Source organism: Hemibagrus wyckioides, linkage group LG19 (genome assembly GCF_019097595.1).
Source record: "Hemibagrus wyckioides isolate EC202008001 linkage group LG19, SWU_Hwy_1.0, whole genome shotgun sequence".
Classification (NCBI taxonomy): domain Eukaryota; kingdom Metazoa; phylum Chordata; class Actinopteri; order Siluriformes; family Bagridae; genus Hemibagrus; species Hemibagrus wyckioides.
Genome location: NC_080728.1, coordinates 5,205,001 through 5,225,284, shown reverse-complemented (window position 1 = coordinate 5,225,284; position 20,284 = coordinate 5,205,001). Strand labels below are relative to the sequence as shown.

At 39.4% G+C, this 20,284-nt stretch overlaps 3 protein-coding genes across 5 annotated transcripts in view; 1 reads left to right on the top strand and 2 right to left on the bottom strand.

Moving 5' to 3' along the window:
• Positions 1-768: 768 nt before the first annotated feature.
• LOC131370461 (uncharacterized) lies at positions 769-10,235 on the top strand. The gene is made up of 3 exons (XM_058417811.1): positions 769-790; positions 1,240-1,397; positions 2,104-10,235. The coding sequence occupies exons 1-3, from the start codon at positions 769-771 to the stop codon at positions 2,998-3,000; spliced, it is 1,077 nt and encodes a 358-aa protein (XP_058273794.1). The 3' UTR covers positions 3,001-10,235.
• On the bottom strand, positions 7,580-14,441 carry rad51ap1 (RAD51 associated protein 1). Of its 3 annotated transcripts, none has more exons than XM_058417085.1 (10): positions 14,112-14,441; positions 13,933-13,976; positions 13,086-13,203; positions 12,872-12,978; positions 12,715-12,786; positions 12,544-12,624; positions 12,245-12,373; positions 11,980-12,150; positions 11,531-11,674; positions 7,580-11,218 (listed from the first exon to the last, which is right to left on the bottom strand). In XM_058417085.1, exons 1-10 carry the CDS (start codon positions 14,126-14,128, stop codon positions 11,091-11,093), a joined length of 1,011 nt encoding a protein of 336 aa, XP_058273068.1. In that variant the 5' UTR covers positions 14,129-14,441; the 3' UTR covers positions 7,580-11,090. The 3 variants fall into 3 exon arrangements, with proteins under 3 accessions (XP_058273068.1, XP_058273065.1, XP_058273067.1); XM_058417082.1 differs by having other exon boundaries at positions 11,531-11,686; positions 14,112-14,440; XM_058417084.1 differs by lacking the exons at positions 13,933-13,976; positions 14,112-14,441 and adding an exon at positions 13,415-13,901 and having other exon boundaries at positions 11,531-11,686.
• A 4,353-nt stretch (positions 14,442-18,794) lies between these two features.
• Positions 18,795-20,284, bottom strand: part of fgf23 (fibroblast growth factor 23) — a 2,204-nt gene continuing 714 nt past the window's right edge. The window contains exon 3 of the mRNA XM_058417648.1: positions 18,795-20,005. Within this exon, the coding sequence (XP_058273631.1) occupies positions 19,565-20,005 (441 nt within the window). The 3' untranslated portion in view covers positions 18,795-19,564. The remainder of the gene's footprint in view (positions 20,006-20,284) is intronic.

The window sequence follows — 20,284 nt, the reverse complement described above, 5'->3', positions numbered from 1 at the left end:
TATATAGCAGATGCAGTGAAGTGAAACATTCCTCCTAGACCAGAGGTGCTACAAATAACACAGACAAAGTACAGTGACACAATGATAAAAAGAGATTTAAAAAAAAAAATTAGATAAAAATGAGAAAAAAATAAACTATACTTAAGGTGCAGTCTTTAAGAACTAGACATACAACAGAAGTGCACAGGAAGACAAGACAGGACAGTGCAGACAAACAACATATAGGCCGACTTTGTGCAATGAACAAGACGATGTGCAAAGAACAGTGTATACAGTGATTGCAGATATTAAAGTGACGCATGTAAACAGGATTAATAAGTTTAGGATTAAGTGAGTTTCTGTGTATGTGACCTTGTGCAGGCTGCACCTCTTCAAGATAACTCCCAGAACAGAATGTCCTGCTCAGCTTTTGCAAAAACTTAGAGTTAACAACAGAGAACAGGTGCCAACCAAACTCTGAGTGTTATAAGCAATAACTGATAGTAGGTGCTTGAACAGGCAGGGGCCTTTCTGTGTGGAGTTTGCATGTTCGTCTGTATGGGTTTACTCCAGGTACTCCGGTTTCCTCCCACAGTCCAAAAACATGTACATTAGGTTGATTGGTAATTCTAAATTGTCCATAGGAGTGAGTGTGAGTCTGTGTGGTGGTCTGTCTATATGTGTGGCCCTGTGATGGACTGGTGACCTGTGCAGGGTGTACCCCTGCCTTTTGCCCAATGTGTGCTGAGATCCCTGTGACCCTAATTAGGAATAAAGCGGGTATAGAAAATGGATCGATGGATGGATGACGGTAGGTGAAATAACAATAACCAAGTGCAATTGTTTGTTTAATAATAATTTCACAAAAACATTATTTTATTTTTGTTCTGTATTTATATAGATTTCTTCATCTTTCTACTTCATACTTGCACATTTTCCTTCTTTTCTTGCCTCTGTTACATGGAAATTTCCTCACTGTGGGACAAATAAAGGTTTGTCTTATCTTAGTTGTTGACTCCCCCAGCCTAGGCAAGGCTGATCCTGGTATGGAACCTTGAGTGTATAAGAGAGAGCAGAAGGGAGGGGGAGTTGTCTCTTCAGCGGCACAGCCTTGCAAACTGAGTCTCTGAAGACACCACTGAGCTCAATAAAACATTTTCTTCGTTTGACGCTCTCTGTGACTAACTGATTTTATATTTACCTTAGGGAACAAAATTTATTTGACAACCTGGCACCCCAGAATGGGACTCCACGACTGAGGACTAGTCTCAGGGATCTCCCAGATCGGCAGAGCGAGCACGCCGCTGCCCGAAGGCTTTACTTCGTCTGACCACACAATTGACTACTTGTGGAAAAGAGGTCCAGGGAAATCACTGAGACTGTCCCAGCGGCGGAGTCTTCGATCTCACTCACTTGAGGTAATGTTTCAATCTCATTTTTTATTTTAGAAAGAAATTCAGTCTCTGAATGTGTCTCAGGATACGCCTGTGAGGTGGGACTTAGGCTTGGACCCCACTGTAGTTAAATCACATGGGTTCGCGTGGGTAGCGATGTTTTGTAACGTAACCTAGGATAAGGTACAATTGCTTATGGGCGACATCTATTTCGTGGGTGGAATAGATAGTAATGTGACTTCTTTTACGAGTTTGAGGAAACTGTCACGGAGTGGATGCACTCCCTGTAACAGAGTCTGTGCAGACAAAAGCAAGCCAAAAGGTAAAAGTCGGGAGTATTCTGGGACACACGGAGAGACACTGAGATTTTAAGAAAAAAAAATCTGTGAACATGGGGAGCAGACAAAATAAACATGATTCTGATAAAGATTTTGATACATTGTGTAAACACCCAAATGTGCAATATGTGATAAATAATTATGGCCGTGATTCAGTTAAACAGCTCAAAATTTGGATAGAATGTGGGTTTCCAGAGAAGGGTAGTTTTAGTAAAAGACAACTAGAAATATTGAGAGATAAACTGAAAGAGTATGAAAAAGTAGGGAAGAAGAAAAAAGATAAAGTAGATTGGTCAGCATTTTATATGTGGATGACAGAGGCCCAACTGAGAGCCAGAAAGAGCACATTGAAAAAGAACACTGATTCTGCTAATTCTGTCTTCTCTGTGCAGTGTCTTAAATCTGTTGCAGACCTGGACGGCTTTCCACCCAGACCTGTTGCTCCAGCGAAACCTCAGCTGCCCCAGCATCCAGTACAACACAGACAGGCCGCTCCACCACCGCAGCGACGCGACAGTGCTGTGCAAGAACAACGACCCGACCAAGGTCCACCACCTCCATACCCAATACAAAGGGGTCCATATGCCGAACTTCAAGAACAACTAGACAACCTGCCTAACTTTGATGCACCAGGGGCTGAAGGTGAAGAGGCAGAACCTATGATAAACCTCTCGCCACTTCACAACAGGTCAGGAAGAGTCAGAGTCCCGAAATCTCCAGTATTGAACATGCCCATGGTTGAAGTGGCAGGGGCCAATGGCCCTCTTCTGGTACTCCGGCCGTGGGGCACGACAGACATAATGGACGCGGGCATGCAACTTCCTGATCCGCGGGAAGTAGGTGGCAAAAAGTTTTCTGTGGAAATACAGCGTTTCTGTAGAGATTTCAGACCCACTTCACATGAACTGAGACATATGCTGATGAAAAAGCTCGGAGTGGATATCTCCAGGATCCAATATCAATGGCCGGACAATGCCCTGTGTCAGATTGATATGAACTGGGACGCAGAGAATAACGCCCCATACCGCGACATGATTACAGCAGTGCGCCAAGCCTGCGTGGCTGCCTTCCCAGTCAGAATGGACATGTCAAGAATCTCTATGTGTAAGCAGCAAGATGGAGAGACAGTGATCCAATATTTGACTCGACTCACCGAGGTTCATGATGCTCACAGCGGACTTAATCGTCCGGATAACATAAACGCCGGAGAAGTGATGGCCTACGAGGCGCATTTGCGAAACAGCTTTCTGAATGGACTTAAAGAGGGCATTGCAAGGTCAGTGAAATGAACATGCATTACATGGGACACGGAAAAACTCCAGACCATTGAACAACATGCCGCTCATGCTGAAAAGCTGTTGAAGTTTGAGGCACAGAAGAACACTAAAAAGAAAGATGATCAAACTCACAGCACGCAACTATCAACAATCATGCTCCAGATGGTGGGAGCACAAGCGAACTTCAGAGGTCGAGATCGCAAGCGAGGCCGAGGAAGAGGCCGTGGAATGGGAGGAGCTGATCAAGGATGTTTCATCTGTGGAAAAACAGGCCACTGGAGAAATGAGTGTCCTGTCAGAAAACCAGAGGCAACAAAGCAACACAATCAAGGAGACAGAGGTACAGAGGGTTCTGGGTTAAGGGAGCCTCCAGGTATGGGTGAGTCTAATCTTTCCATGCTATGCAATGAAGAAATGCCTAAGCCTAATTTTCCTAATTCTGCTAATAACACATGCTCACTGGACACAACAACCACTGTAGATACATATGCAAAGTATGATTCACCTAATTACAAGAAACTGCCTGTTGTGACTCTTTTGGTTGATAATATGCCTGTTGAGTTTCTAGTCGACTCTGGAGTGGGAAATTCGGTGATAAGATCATGTGAATTCAAAACATTGCCTAAAATGAGTGATCAAACACTGCTCTCGATAGGAGCATCAGGAGTTTCAGTCCTTGAACGATTCTCCACACCCTTAAGGTGCAAAATTAAAGAATTAGAAATGGAATTTGAATTCTAAACTTCCACTTGCCAAAGATTGAACTTTCAGACCCTAGGCTTCAAAAGGTCCCACAAGAGTTGTGGGCGAGGGATAAACATGATGTGGGGCTAATTAAGAATTGTGCAGCAGTGCACATCACACCCAAATCAGATTTCAGACCCAAAAAAGCTCAGTATCCTCTGAAACCAGAAGCTATAGCAGGCATCACCCCAGTTTTCAATTCTTTATTGAAGGCTGGAGTAATTATTCCATGTCCATCCAGTCCTGTGCACAGTCCCATTTTTCCGGTAAAAAAGATTCATGACCCAGGAGAGCCAGAGGAGTGGCGCTTTGTTTTGGATTTAAGAGCTGTGAATGATTCAGTTGTCCGGCGTGCGCCCCAGGTTCCAAATTCTTACACAAATCTTTCTCAGATTCCGCCTGACAGCACATATTTCTCAGTGGTTGATTTGGCTAATGCGATTTTCAGCGTTCCTGTTCACCCAGATAGCCAGTTTTGGTTTGCTTTCTCATTTCAAGGCAAATCATACACTTTCACTCGATTGTGTCAAGGTTACTGTGAGTCAGCCATTATTTATAATAAAGCACTGTGCACTAGTCTAGAAGGTTTAACACTCACCCTGGGGTCCGTTCTTTTACAATATGTCGATGATTGCCTATTGGCCGCTCCTACAAAAGAACAATGCGAGAAAGATACCATCGCATTACTTTGTCACCTTGCTAAAGGAGGTCACAAAGCCAATCTGTCCAAATTACAATTTGTTCAAAAAGAGGTTAAATTTTTAGGACACCTAATTTCTGCAGAGGGTAAAAGACTTGCGGCAAGTAGAATTGAAGTAATTCAAAAGATTCCAAAACCAATCACTAAAAAACAATTGATATCATTCCTAGGAATGTGTTCCAATTGCAGAATGTTCATTCCTGACTATGCTGTCATAGAGGCACCGTTGAGTGCAATTGCTCACGGGCAAGGCCTACAAGCACATAGTCGTGTCACTTGGACAAAAGAAGCAGAGCTAGCGTTCACTCAGCTGAAGCAAATGTTACAATCAACCCCAACATTGGGTATTCCCAATCCTAATAGGCCACACACACAAACTGTAGATGAAAAGAACGGCTGCATGACCTCTGTTCTGCTTCAGGAACACGGGGGCAGGATGCGCCCTGTGGCTTATTTCTCAGCTAAATTAGATGCTGTAGCAGCAGGACTTCCAGTGTGTCTCAGAGCAGTAGCAGCAGCAGAAAAGGCAGTTAATGCCTCACGAGATATCGTAGGCTACAGCGAGTTAACGTTGTTGGTACCACACGCAGTGTCGCAACTGCTTTTAGAACAGAAAACTGCTCACATGACTACTGCACACTGGCTAAGATATAATACAGTACTTCTTGAAATGCCTAATGTGACTGTGAAAAGATGTACTGCCTTAAACCCTACTACTCTTCTTCCCACAGCTGAGGATGGAGAACCACACGACTGTGTCCAGGTGGTTAACGCGATTTGCAGCCCCAGGTCAGATCTGCGAGAGACACCTCTAAACACCCCGATTTGGAATTGTTTGTCCATAGATCAGCATCCAGGGACTCAGAAACAGGCAGAAATTGTGTGGGCTATGCCGTGGTAACACAACATTTAAGCACAATCACTTCCTTCACACTACTCATAAGCAGCTGAGTTAAAAGCCTTAACAGAAGCATACAAACTAGCTGAAGGGAAACTTGTTAACATTTACACAGATAGTAGGTATGCATTTGGAGTTCTACACGATTTTGGCACATTGTGGAAACACAGAGGGTTTTTAACCTCTTCTGGCAAGCCGATCACACACCACAGCCTGATAGCTGAGCTCCTGGAGCAATCCTCCTTCCCAAATCTATTGCAGTGTGTAAATGTGAAGCTCACACTAAAAATACAGATCTAATATCAACAGGAAATGCAAGAGCGTATACAGCTGCTAAAGCTGTGGCCAAGCAACCTCTCACACACACACACACACACAGACACAGAACATGACTAAACTCCCTCTTACATTTGCAGTGATCAGAGAACTGCAAAGAATGTCTACACCAGAGGAGAAAGCGCAGTGGAGGAAAGTCAAGGACCGGGTGTGGATAGGACCCAATGGCAAACCATGTCTCCCAAGAAAGTGTCGGAACCCAGAGCCCCTCTCTGGGTGGACACTTCAGGGTGGTCTTGGAGCCTTTTTCAATTACCAATATTATCAAAAGTCTTACAGTTCAGATCAAAACATGCAGGAAAACCAAAGAAATAAAGAACTCCTCCAGGTTTGGATGAGAAAAAGCAACCGGTTTTATTTAGAAAAATATCACCGAAAAATGGCACTCAAATACACAGACTCATGAATCGATGCGGTCAAGCACACCCCCCTTCACAAATCCCCCAGTATATATGCCTTCTAGTCCAGCTACCTAAACTTGCTGGGGTCAATTTTTTCTATGGATTGTTTTGACGTTCACTAATTTTTCCCCCTAAAAAACAGCCCCACCTTTCTGTGGCCTTGTATTAGTTGTCTGGACTTCAGAACTTATTTAAACCAAAAAAAAACACATTTATTTCATTACACAATTATCACTTATATTTTAACCTACATCACCCACATGTTCCATATGTTTGTGTACTTGTTTGTTGTTCCTGTGTGGTTCATGGTGACTGCTTGGCAATTACGTAGAATCCTGAGGATTTTTCCATTATTTAAGGAAAGGGTGCTACCGGTATTTTACTTTAGTTTTCACTCGCTGCCCATGTGATAATGATAATGTGGTAAAAGTAAAAGGGGTGAAATACCTCTGTGATCTTAGTTTAGTTTGATTTAAGTTGAGTTTTATTTATTTAGGTTAGGATTAGTCAGTTTGTTTTACTTTAGTTTAATTTGATTTTCTAAATCTTCTCCATTGCTTCAAGCCCTTTAACTCTTTTAGGTCCATATTTGTCCATTACATTTATTCGGTGATTTCTCCCTATGTTTACATTAACATTAGCCACTGCAATAATATTTTGCTTTGCTCGCTTCTCTAACATCTTCTCCAAACACACTTCCGTCTCGGCACCTGTTGTTTTGTTCTTTACTTTTGCCACTTACCTGGGTAAGTTACTGCTTATTTACATAGGTGGTGTAATATAATTTCTATACATTATATAAACTTTAATTTTTCAAAAATGACCTTACGCTCTCTCTCGAACGTTCGAGTCAGTGTCATGTCAGATAAGACTGTTATGGTGTTCTCGCCCCTAAGCTCAAGGATTCTGAATTTTCAACAACATGTTTTTCGGTCTCAGTGGAGCCAGCTCCATGATATGGTATGCTATGCTAGCTTATGCCCTTATGTTGTTTATGCCAAAGCCAGAAAGTTCGAGAATAATAACCCAGTAACGATGACAGTTTTGCTCATCTCTATTTTTGTGGTTTTATATATTTTTTTCCCTTTTTCCCCTATAATGAACCAACTGGTTCCTTACATGGTTTTACATCCTACTCAGATTCTATGTCTATTTTTCATCTATGTCTATAATTTCCTCTATTTGCTATAAGTTTAGCTGTTGACTAATGATTATGAAAGGTGATTAATACTGAAAGGATTATTAGATAATCAGTAGATTAGGTACGATAATTCGATAGGCAACATTGTTTATCATTGTTATGATTAAAGTAAACTTAGTTATATTACCTTAAAATCATCATTTGATTAGGCATAACTGAGTGAGTTTAATGATTAAACAAATTATCTACAGTAACGTCTCTTTGGTTTGTTTTTTTTATTGATTAAAACTGAATCAGATCTGTCTTAAAGATTAAAGGAAAGAAATCAGATAAATGGTTAAGGTAATTTAACCTCCCCTTACTGATTAAGAGTCAAACGTAATTAATGATTAGATGTATGAAAAGTATAAGTTTCAAAAAATTTCCCACAAAAGCTTTCCCCATTTTATGTGAAATTGACATGTGTCAAAAGGGGGAATGGGTGCAGAAATACAGAAACACTGGTATACTAAGGGCTTTCTCTCATTCTCACAAATTTTTTGTCAAAGATGCCTCGTTTGTGCAACAAACAATGTAGGGAGAGGAGTTAAAACTCCTCACCCACCGCCACAACGTCCATTTGAACATTTACAAATGGATTTCATTGAGTTAACACCCAGTGAAGGTAAGAGATATTGTCTGGTAATTATAGACATGTTTTCAAAATGGGTTGAGGCATTCCCAACCTCAAAGCAAGATGCTAGTGCAGTAGCAAAAGCACTACTCACTGAAATCATTCCACAATGGGGAATTCCAGAAAGAACTGGCAGTGATAATGGCACCCGATTCGTGAACCAGGCCTTACAGAAAGTAAGTGAGCACATAGGATTTGATTAAAAACAACATTGTACGTACCATCCAGCCAGTGGTGGAGCAGTGAAGAGAGAAAACAAATTGGCAAAATGTTGTGCTGAGACAGGTTTGTCATGGGTAAAATCCCTCCCCACTGTGTTAATGCATATGAAGGCACGAGTGAGATGAAGAGCTAATCTAAGCCCGTTTGAAATTCTCTTTTCCAGGTCAATGAACACCGCAGTGAGACTACCAGGAAAACCAAGGCTAACTACCGGCGAATGTGAGAATAAAATATTGAACTATTGCATAAACTTGTCTTCTGTGTTATCTGATGTTCACAAACAGGTAAAAGACACACTGCCGAAACCCAACCAAGAAGCGCTGCATGACCTGAAACCTGGTGAGTGGGTTGAGGTGAAGGACTTCTGGAGGAAGAGCTGGAGAGCTAAGCGCTGACAAGGTCCATTCCAGATTCTACTGACCACACCCAGCGCGGTAAATGTCGCCGAAAGAGCTACCAGGATTCACGCCAGCCACTGCAAACGAGTGCCTGTACCGAGACAGGACTCAGGAGATGCCAGGAAAGGAGAAAAAGACAGAGCATGAGCCTGTGGTGGAGGATACACAACGAACTCCGGAACGAGGCAGCACTGCACCTCAAACCTCCAATTGAATTGATTCAGCGTTGCCAGAGTCTCCTCATGACAGTAAAGGAGAATAACATCCACGGTAGTGATCTAACCATTGTAGCACGGAAATTGGTGGTAAATATACACCCAGAAGCAAGCGAAAAAGACATAAACCAAACTTATTTCCTGATTGCTGAACTATCAGTCATTACCTCGACTCCCCAAGAAGACCATTTACGGGGCACAAGCTTAGTTGACCTTCTGATAACACGTATACACTTGGACACAACTGATATCATAAAAAAAAGTGCTGTTGAACCAGTTGGGTGGTGCCATTTTTCCCTCCCGGAGTCAAGCTAAGTTCCTATGAGTAATATGGTGTGGTGGAGCCTCGGTGGAGCCTTTTGTCGTTTCTTCCATATATTGGTGCTTCTTCCAATATACGGAAGAAGGGTAAAACCTCACCAGACAAAGTAGGGTGAAGATTCATGGTCACGGACTAACCACTAGCGTTTTGGAAACACCACCCTAGTGACCAGTAAAACACAGGTTTGTCAATCAATTCGAGGCACAACTCACTAGCTCAATCAGATTCCTCCTGATAGCCGAACCAGACCTTATAGTTATGAGAGTGAAACTGTAACTCAGTGGGGCACACAATACACCGAAGCTTTCATCTCCCAGTATCGATTGATATCATCAAAACAACTTCTAAAAAGGTTCCTGCCTGTGTCCTTGGACCCACCACACAGGGGGAGACTATGTCAGCTCAACTGATGAGCTCCTAGAGGCGGTACTGGAACTGATTATTCCCAAGAAGAGGGGGCAAGCGTCGGGGAACACTGTGGTGCAACCACAAGCAGTTGTCTTCTTGGCCATCACCCACAGTGCAAAATCTGTAAGAGAAAGCTCGAAGGCACCAAAAGACAACCTCTCCTTTCAGAACTTCTCAAAGACAATTCTGCTCTGGGCAAAAAAACAGTGAAGATGTCTCATGTCTCATCTTATTGATAGCTCTGACCCGCCTGTCTCTTACTTCAAGCACCAAACTCCAGCTCAGTGAGGCTGTACAATTTCTTTGTGTTTATTACATGACTTTCTATTACAGTTAAAATACACTGGGTTTAGAAAATGAATGAATTTTTGATTGTTCCTTTTGGAACAAGAGGAGGGAAATATAGTGGAAATGTAAAAGTTTAATACAAGTGTGTTTACTCAATAATAATCCTGTATTCAATAAGTGAGTTTCTGTGTATGTGACCTTGTGCAGGCTGTACTCCTTCAAGATAACTCCCAGAACAGAATGTCCTGCTCAGCTTTTGCAAAAACTTAGAGTTAGCAACAGAGAATCTGTAGAAGATAGGAAACATCTGGTGCCAACCAAACTCTGTGAATGTTATTAGCAATACCCGATAGTAGGTGTTGACTAGGGGGATGCTTCCATTTTATGTTTGTTTTTTAGTTTTTTTTTAATTCAACATTTATGCTTTTGTGTTGTTGATTGAAAGAATTAAAGTTCTACTTTAATTAATAATTAATAATTAAATCAGAGTCAAAAATCTCATTTCTGCTTGCATTACTTTGCTTGCATGTCTGCTTATGACCAAACTAAATGATTATATTTATGTTTGCATATACAGTTTATATAAATTTCCCCAAATTTCTAAATAATTTAAATAAATTCCCATTAATTGTCATAAATTCCTGTTAAGTTTCCAACTTGGAATATTTCCAAAATTCCCGAGATGAAGTTCCCATGGAAATATTCCGCCCCTTTGCAACCCTAGTGTTGACTCCCCCAGCCTAGGCAAGGCTGATCCTGGTATGGAACCTTGAGAGTATAAGAGAGAGCAGAAGGGAGGGGGAGTTGTCTCTTCAGCGGCACAGCCTTGCAAACTGAGTTTCTGAAGACACCACTGAGCTCAATAAAACATTTTTCTTTGTTTCCGCTCTCTGTGACTAACTGATTTTATATTTACCTTAGGGAACAAAATTTCTATGACACTGAACAATGAAACAAATGAAACTGTGTCAGGTTTGGTGGATGTAGAAATTTCGGGTCTCGGAATAATAATGAGGTTACGTTTAAAACAGACGACAGTATACATTGGATTCGTCAAGCCAACATAAACTGTAATACGTTACAATTTCATTCAAGCTGTCAGTCTGCGTCACATCTGAACCATCCCAAATCTGTCCAAAACCCCGGTTTCAGATCTATGATACAGAGACCTCCACTGAGCCATGACAAAAATATAATGTACACCTTTAATTTCCACAGCACAAAGACAAATACACAAAAACACATAAAAACAAGAAAATATATTGATTAAATGCTTTTCAATTAAAAAAAGTGAAGACTCAGTCATTAGCTGTACAGATTCTATTCAAAATAATAGATTTTTTAGACAAAAAGCGTCTAATGTGCAACACTATTGGGATGCAGGGGTTTAACTCGAGCCAGACGGGACAGTCCTAATCGCAGACCGAGTCCGGGAGACTTTAGGGGAGGACTCTGACATGAGCTAGAGCTCCTTCCTATCAAACCTGATAACATCCAATAGAAAAAAAATAAACAGAACAGAGCAGATTGTTTATGGTGTCAGATATATAGGAATTAATATTCAGTATATATATTCTAGTCCCTGCAAACACTTCTGAAGTAAACCATCTGTCTGGTTTGCAGATAAAGATTACAGAGTAAAAACTAAAGGATTAAAAAATGTTTTTTTTTATTTTATTTTATCTCCTAGGTGGTTTGTGTGTACGATCCTCTATTTATCTGATGTCTTTACATGATTTTGAACAAACATTCACTTTAAAGAAGTCATCAGCCTTAAAATTCTCCACACGCCTTACCAGGAGGAGTCCACTTTGGCATCCTGCCCCCAGCAGGACTGGAATGGAGAGCAGATTTATTCACAGGAGGAGTGCTGGGACTTCTGTTCAGTGCAGAAAGAGGCTGAGCAGCAGATGGACTCCTGACTCCTGGACTACTCAATGCTGAGTTTTTGACTGAGAAGAAGTGAAATACAAAAAAAGTCAAGTCAATTATTAGTTATATCCTGAGAAGTCATTGACAATACCCCTGACCATCACACCCATTTGTGCTTTCTTCCTCAAACACAGTGGTACAGAATGTCTCTACATGCTGTAGCATTTATTTTTACTGGAACTAAGAGACTTACTCTTCACTGTGGTTTTAACACAAATATACACAGACACAACATGTCCCTGCTCCCTGAGCTACTGATTTATCTACCCTTATATTGAGTTAAGATCTTATTTAAAAAAAAAAAAATACAAACCTCTGGACTGGGGTTTGGTTTTAGCCGGTTTCGCTGGCTTCTTCTCTTTCTTAACAGCTTTAGGTGATGTCTTTTTCTCCTTCTTAGACATTTTCCTTTTATCTTGTTTTCTTTTCACTGTGTATTCTTCATCTTCGCTCTCCTCCAAGTCACTGAACTCTGATTCACTCTCTGGATAAATACAGTAACATACAGAGCAGCAATAAAATATTAAAATAAATCATAATCACCATGGTGAGAACGCTAATCGAGTGGATTAATGTACCAGGTGTGTTCTGAGGTCTGTAGTCTTCATCCTCTTCGTTCTGTTCACTCTGTTTCTCAGTCACTTTTTGGGACTTTCTCTTCGTGCATAAAGATGAGGGCGTCTGCTCACTGCTGATCTGATCTAAACCTAAAATTCAATTCAGCATTCAAATTCAGTCTCTTTCGGAGGTGTTGCTAATAACGTGAACTGTGAGTGTTGAGTAAATTACACAATCACTGCTCATATTGAAGTGAAGCTTGAACTAGTGAACGTAAAGCAGCCTTTAGTAATGTTTAAGTATGAGCACTGTGACTTACCGAAGCTGGTGACGTCCACGCTACAGTTTGACAGAACAGGGGGCGCGTCTTCAGAAGGCTCACTTGGAGGTTTATTACCATCTTGAAACAAATCATTTTTAAAAGGGTTAGTTGGAGCAAAAAAAAAAAACATTATTCAAAAGCCAGTGTAAGTATAGAATCATGTAATACCAAAGCAGCTGCCATCAACACTGAAGTGTGTCAGCACCGGTGGCACGTCTTCCTGGGGCTCTAATTTTTCATCTTCCGGCCAAAAAGAAAAACAAAATGTATTAAAATAGCAAGATACTATCTCAAAACTTTCATCCGTGTGATTATTCATACACACCTAATCTGCTGCTGATTGGCTCCCCGAGCTTTTCTGTAGACTCAAGCTGAGACATAATCAGAGCAGTTTCTAAATCTCTCTTATACAGTTTTTCATCCAGAGACACTCTGAAAAACAAACAAACTTAGTTGTGTTTGTTCATTCACAGGAAAGAAGTTTTTTTTTTCATACAAGTGCATTTCATACTGTTAGGTTCATAAAGGAAGTTACTCACCTCTCTTTGCGTGCTTTAGTTGTTAAATCAACCAGCTGGTTTTTCCTGGTTTTGTCTGGCTGGCATTCCTGAACACCTCTGGCTTTTTTGTTTGGAGGAGCTGTGGCAAAATCCTCATCTGTTGAGCACACAGACATATTTTTTAGCAACTAACAAAGTGTATTAGTAAGGCTTTAAGTCACCACCACCTTTACTGTGAATCAAATCTATAAGTCTCTAGAGCTGTATTGAAAATGATGAATATGCCTTAAGGATGCATATCCCTTAACTGGTATTTTACAAGAGCACTATGTAATACACCAATCAGACATAACATTATGTCCACCTGCCTAATATTGTGTTGGCCCCCCTTTTGCTGCTAAAACAGCCCTGATCTGTCATGTCATGGACTTCACTAGATCCCTGAAGGTATGCTGTGGTATCTGGCACCAAGATGTTAGCAGCAGATCCTTTAAGTTCTAAGTAAGTTGCAAAGTGGGGACTCAATGGGCCTCTTTAAGGATTCTTACAGAACCCGCAACACCCCACAAGAGCTGCAGTTTTGGAGATGCATTGATCCAGTGGTCACAATCACAATTCGGCCCTTTGTCAAACTTGCTCAAATCCTTACGCTTGTCCATTTTCCCTGCTTCTAACACATCAACTTTGAGGACAAAATGTTCACTTGCTGCCTAATATATCCCGCCCACTAACAGGTGCCATGATGAGATCATCATCAGTGGTCATAATGTTATAGCTGATCAGTGTACATTGCTCCATGTTATGGAGAGCAGCTTACATAAGCCGCACAAGACATCTGGGATTTAAATTACTATTAGCAATATCATGGAAAATATCAATGCCTTACCATCATCATCCAAGAAATCTGAATAATTGATGGCTTTCTTATTCCTGACAATCACAATAAACACACACCAGTTAATAAACACACACATACCGAAAGTAAGTACACCCACATCACAGCGAAAATAATATAAAATAAAAGCAAACAACTTTTACTAAGAGAAATAGTAGATGATTACACACCTCGATGGTCGATCCATTACTTTAAAAGCACTCAGGTCCAGGTGTTTAATTAAATTGACCTCTCTTTATAAGAGTTTATAGGAGTTTGTTAGCACAGGGCTAGCTACAAGGCGCTATGTCTTCATTCTTTAAACTGGTTAAAACACGTCTCTACACTAAAAACACAATAGAAACCATGTTTTTTTTTTTAAAAAAAGAGAAGATACAATCGGGCTAAAATATGATTTTTGTTTACAATAATTACTGCAGAGATAATTAGGAAGGTTAAACTCCAAGCTTTTGTTTTGGTATGCTTGATCACTGAACGCGCCTAAAAACAAACTGGAAAAATTCATTCGACGATTCGAAATGACAGATTCGTAACACGACGCGTGAAACGTGATCTTGTCGTATAGATCAGGAAATGTCTCATTGACGTGACAGAGCATTTCAGTACCAAATTCTTAATATTTCATAGTGAGCTAAAGAAAAACAGAAATAAGGTGATGTCTAGAAACGAATCTGCTGATGAGAATCATGGCGCAGACCAGAGCTGAAGGTACTGTTTTAATACTTGCTTATTTCTACTCTACACTATGTGCACCCCTGACTATATAGAGAGGTTTATAGACTATATATGGAGAGAATAAGATGAATGACATGTTCAACAAGTACATCATTAATTCTGCCCATACACTTTAATATATTAAACACCTGCATATTCGTCTAAATAGCTCACCAGCCAATCACGTGACAGCAGCACCCTCACCAAATACAGCGCACGAGCTTCAGTTAATATTCACATCAAACATGAGGGAAACGTCTGCTCTTTTATCATAAATAAAAAAATAAATATATAAGTAAATACTGTGGGAATTGCAATTCTTTTTTTTTTTTTACCTTAACCATTTTGTCCGAAGAAGGAACCCTATCCCTGAGTTAATTGCTCTATTTTGCCCCCTAGTGGAATAAGAGAGACTTTACACCTCTCTACCCTGCACCTCAGAGCATTTCTTTACATCTACACTATATTGCCAAAAGTTTTGGGACACCCTTCCAAATCATTGAATTCAGGGGTTGGGCTCGACCCCATAGTTCCAGTGAAAGGAACTCTTAATGCTTCAGCTTCATACCAAGACATTTTGGACAATTTCATGCCTGTATTCAATAATTTGATGGGGTGTCCCAAAACCTTTGGCAATATATTGTATATTATTTGATTATATTATTTAATTATAACATTATATCTTGGGGACACTGAAGAACGAGCGAGCTGACGTAGGAACACGGTGAATTCAGATATATTGAGACACTTTTGTCTCAATAGTTGAGCTTACTTTGTACAGATCACAGAAACATGTCATATTGTGAAGAAACATGGCTTGTCAAGATTAAAAGCCTTTTTTTTATAAGAAAATAATAACAATAAACCATGTTTTCACTGGTTTAGGTTTAGGTGCAGTTAACATCAGTATTTAAAAAATGTCTGTCTATACATTAAGATAACATTCTCTAACTTGTTTCTTGTAAAAAATAACAGCAATAACATGGTTTAAAAAATCTCTATCAGTTTCCCAAATCATTATCAATGTATTCTCAAATTCTGCATAAAATTATAAATGTATTCTAATTCTAATTTCATATATTAGTAGCAGTATAACACGGGATTAAAAATAAACACCTGCATCAATCTATAAAATAAAATAAACACCGAGTTCACTGAGTAAATAAATAAAAACTCATACTTCTGAGTATTTTTTTTGTTTTCCAGTCAGCTAGTCTAGTCTCCTATTTATTAAGCTTTTTCATAAAAACACAAAAACAAAATCCACCAGTTTCTCTCTTTGCTTTTTTAAACTATTTTAAGTCTACCTCAATTGACCTGAGCCATGCTGTCCTGAAGAACCAAATGAAAAGTTTCAAGTTACAGTTTCAAGCAAGTGTCATGTGCATACAGAGTGCTTGCAGCATCTATATACAAGGAAATTCTTGTGCTACAGATGTACATTGCCAGTAGGTAAGTGTGTTGCCTTGCAGTGTATGCAGTAAAAAAGTGACACAGTTTATTGCCCATGCAGTACTCCAAGTTATTAATGGAATTGTAATGTACATATTCTTAATTCATAGATGACACCTAGTTTATCTATTTTATCTTTCTCTATTTATATTATCTGTATATACACTGCACACATTTTGCACAAATATATAATTACTTTTTTCTTAACACTTTATATGCTGTAAATACAACTTGCACATACTTCTCTTGCTATGTACCTGTACTTTGCAATGACAATAAAGTTCTATCTATCTATCTATCTATCTATCTATCTATCTATCTATCTATCTATCTATCTATCTATCTATCTATCTATCTATCTATCTATCTATCTAATATAGCAAGTAAGGTATGTACATATTCTATAAACAATGTAAACATTGTATGGAGTACAAATGTGTCAAAGTGGGAAATATTGCATATACAGTACAACAATCAGAACGATCTATTCAGTGGAAATGTAAGTGATGAATGATAAAGTGCACTGCATGAAAGATAGAGTGGGTTGTGCTAGTGCTGGTGTGATAAGTATCTAAAGACAAATATCTTATTAAGATATTTATATAAGATATTTGAAGTAATCTGAAGTAATGTGATGATTATTGTTGATGTTTATTATGATGCACAAATGCATCACAAATATGTGCAAGAAAGTATTCATGGCAAGGTTATAAAACCTTATGGTGAAAACTCTTACTCAAAGCAGATGTTATTTTTCCTACTCCAATATTGTGGTTAACTTCCTATCTGATGCTACCATAGACCCCTTATATAATGTCACATGAATATAGACATGTGTCAGATTTCTATAAAGTTCCTTCTCTGCCAGGATTTAGTAACAAAGGCTTTCACTTTCTCTTATCAGGCCTAAAAACCTAAAAAATGCTTTTAAGGTTAACCGTCCCCATTCCAGTACATCAGAATTCACCTTAACTTTATAAGAAGAATGTGAATGAAATGAACACAGACTTCTGGCTAACACAGGGGTTTACTTCAGGCTGTAGGACCACACTGAAACACACATTTAACGTCTTCTTTCAGTGAGTCCTCAGGACTGGAGCTGAGAGACTGCTGATAATGAATAAATGTCTAGTACAGAAACTAAGCACTGAAAGTTCTATTCCCAATGAAGGGCCAGTGTCTATTAAGAAAAAAAAACCCATGTATTTTGTTTTTACATATTACATTATGTTAAACATCTCTAATAGGGGAATGCTGATATCATATCTATATGAATTAAATGACTTGGAAAGGAGCAGCTATTGAACTTCTGTAGCTTACCCTATTGGGTATTAACCAGTTCATATAAAGCTCTTAGATGGTTATATGTTAATAACTTTCCTGTTCAGCTTGCTGGGATAAAGTCAACAGCAACAGATTTGACTTTGTGTAAACCCTAGGCAAGTTGTTCGAGTGAGTGCAGATCAATCAATTAATACAATTATTCATTCACTTTATCCTGGCTCTGGGTCATGGCTGTATATAGAGAATATTCTGGGAACACCAGATGCAAAGCAGGAATACATCACGAATGGGATGCCATCCAGTGAATGCGCATGCACACACACACACACACACACAACTGTTCACACCTAGGGGAAGTTTTTATATCCAATCTATCTACTGGCAGGATTTGGGAGTAGTGAAATCCAGAGGAAACACATGGACAGTAACGTGATGTCAAGATTGAACTAGAGATCCTGGAGCTATGAGGAAGCGGTGCTACCTGCTGCACAACATATAAACATTTACAGAATTAATTTGTACAAAAGGCCATCTTTCTTTCACACATTGCTGAGTCTCCTCAATATACTTCAGGTGCCTGATACATAGGAGTGACCTCAGCACATGGTTTGGTTTAGTTCAGTGTTTAGTGGAGTATATTTTAAATTGTTTCGAGGAAACTAAGGTTTATATACTGTATGTCTGTGTGAGAATTTATAATATATATTAAACATTGTCTTATAAAGCAAGAGTGTGTGACCATGCAACATAGTGACCAATAAAGAGAGTGTCCTTATGCTTTTCTTCTGCTTTATGGAACTAACTGTACATTATTTAATCAGATGTGTCTTAAATATAATTTCTAAAACGACAAATGATGACATCATACATACAACAAATGTTGATATCATGCTGAGAATCTCTCTTTGTCAATGAGTTAACCTGACTGCATGATATAATAAAACAACAACAACAACAATAATAATAATAATAATAATAATAATTATTATTATTATTATTATTATTATTATTATTATTATTATTATTATTATTATTTTCATTATTCATTTTAATTTTTAAATTTTTTAAATTTTTATTCTTTAGTCATATCAGCTGACACAACTAGAGTTCAACAGGCAAGGCAGCAGAACGCAGCAGATAAAGTGTGTGTGTGTGTGTGTGTGTGTGTGGGTGGGTGTGTGTGGGTGTGTGTGTGTGTGTATAGTTTGAGGGTGGACAATAAGAACAAAAGGCACAAGAATTTAGAAGAAAAAAATATTCTATTCATCTTCTCAGACAGGAGACAAAATGAATAAAATCATTTATATTACATTTATTATCCATATAAATACCATAAATAAGAACAATGGAATTAAATAAATAAATACATCGATTTTTTTTATAAGGTTAAAATTCATGCCTGTTGTTGGCGTCCTGCACCAGTGGGTTGTTTATTTTGTCAGATTAGGAATGAAATGTATATGGACTGGTACAGAATGAACAATTCAAAGTGGGTTTTTTTGGATGTAAAAATCTTAAGACTAAAGAAACATTGGTTTTGGTCCTTAAAAACTTTAAAACCTCATCAGCGTCTGGGTAGAAACATGACCTCAGCCTGTTATTTCACCAGAGCATTTGTTATAAGCGGTTATAAAACATTATATAGTTTTAACTCAAGACAAAATCCCAACTTTGAACCCAAGTGATGAAAAGATGCACTGAACTGAACTACAGTGTGTGTGTGTGTGTGTGTGTGTTTCCGTATTGCTGTCTATGCTGACGTTTATTTGTTAGAAAATTAAAAACTAAGTCTAGTTTGTTAGAGTAAATAATTATAATTATAATTCACAAATATGATAAGTTAAGCACGTGCTTTTGCATAGTCACGTGATTATGATCTTTTACCTTGATTGTCCAAAAAGCTTTCTAACCCCAAGTGCTGCTGATTTAACACAATTGAAAACAATAATATTGAAATTTTGGTGGATTCAGACATGGTGAAAAACTTTTAGTGTTTTCTTTCCAAGTCTGGCAAAATGCTGTCCTTTAATAATTATTTCCAGTTGATTTATTATGTAATTAAAAAAAATCAGCGTCTATGACACGCGTGTCCTATATTATTAGATATTATCTGAATTAACCCCGTGAGACTTCCCGTGGTCCAATCACGATGAAGATAAAGGAACGAGTGACTTCACCCCACTGTCCCTGACATCCGGGGGCTCCCGGGGTTCCTGACGTGCTCCACGTCCCACGGGTCGTCGTCGTTCGGTGACGCGTAAGTTCCCCGCGAGCTCTTGCGCTCCTCCGGGCGCTCCACATCGAGGTCGGCGTCGTCGTCGCGGGCTGCGCGCGAGTCCGACTCCTCGGCGAGAAAGGCGAGAGCGCGCGCGCGCTGCGACTCGGGCACCTCAGCCTGGCGGTCCCGTCGCTCCCGGTGCTGCAGGCGCTCCAGCGGAACCGTGCTCTTCTCAGACAGGAAGAGGGACGTCTGCGCTAGATTGCGGCCCGCTGTGTACACCTGCTTCACACCATCCAGATCCAGCAGTATGCCGCTGCGGGTAGAGTAGTACACGTCGCGGTGGTTTTCCAAGAGTTTGTGATGGAAGAGGCAGTCATCCCTGTGGCAAACTGCCTGAGAGAGAGAGAGAGAGAGAGAGAGAGAGAGAGATGCACAAGCAACAATTATTCTAAAAGTTATAAACATCAACATGTCAATGGTTTACAAAATATTACATACATTTATGATAATGGAATAGTTCAAGTGTAGCCACCTTCTACAAGTTTATCTGATTACTTTTATACAGGGTGATTTTAAAAATGTCAACACTTTCTTTACTTTTTTTTAAATGATTTCTTCACGGTCTTGTTTCCCATTTTTAGCGCACAATTATTCAAAACACTTACAATGCGT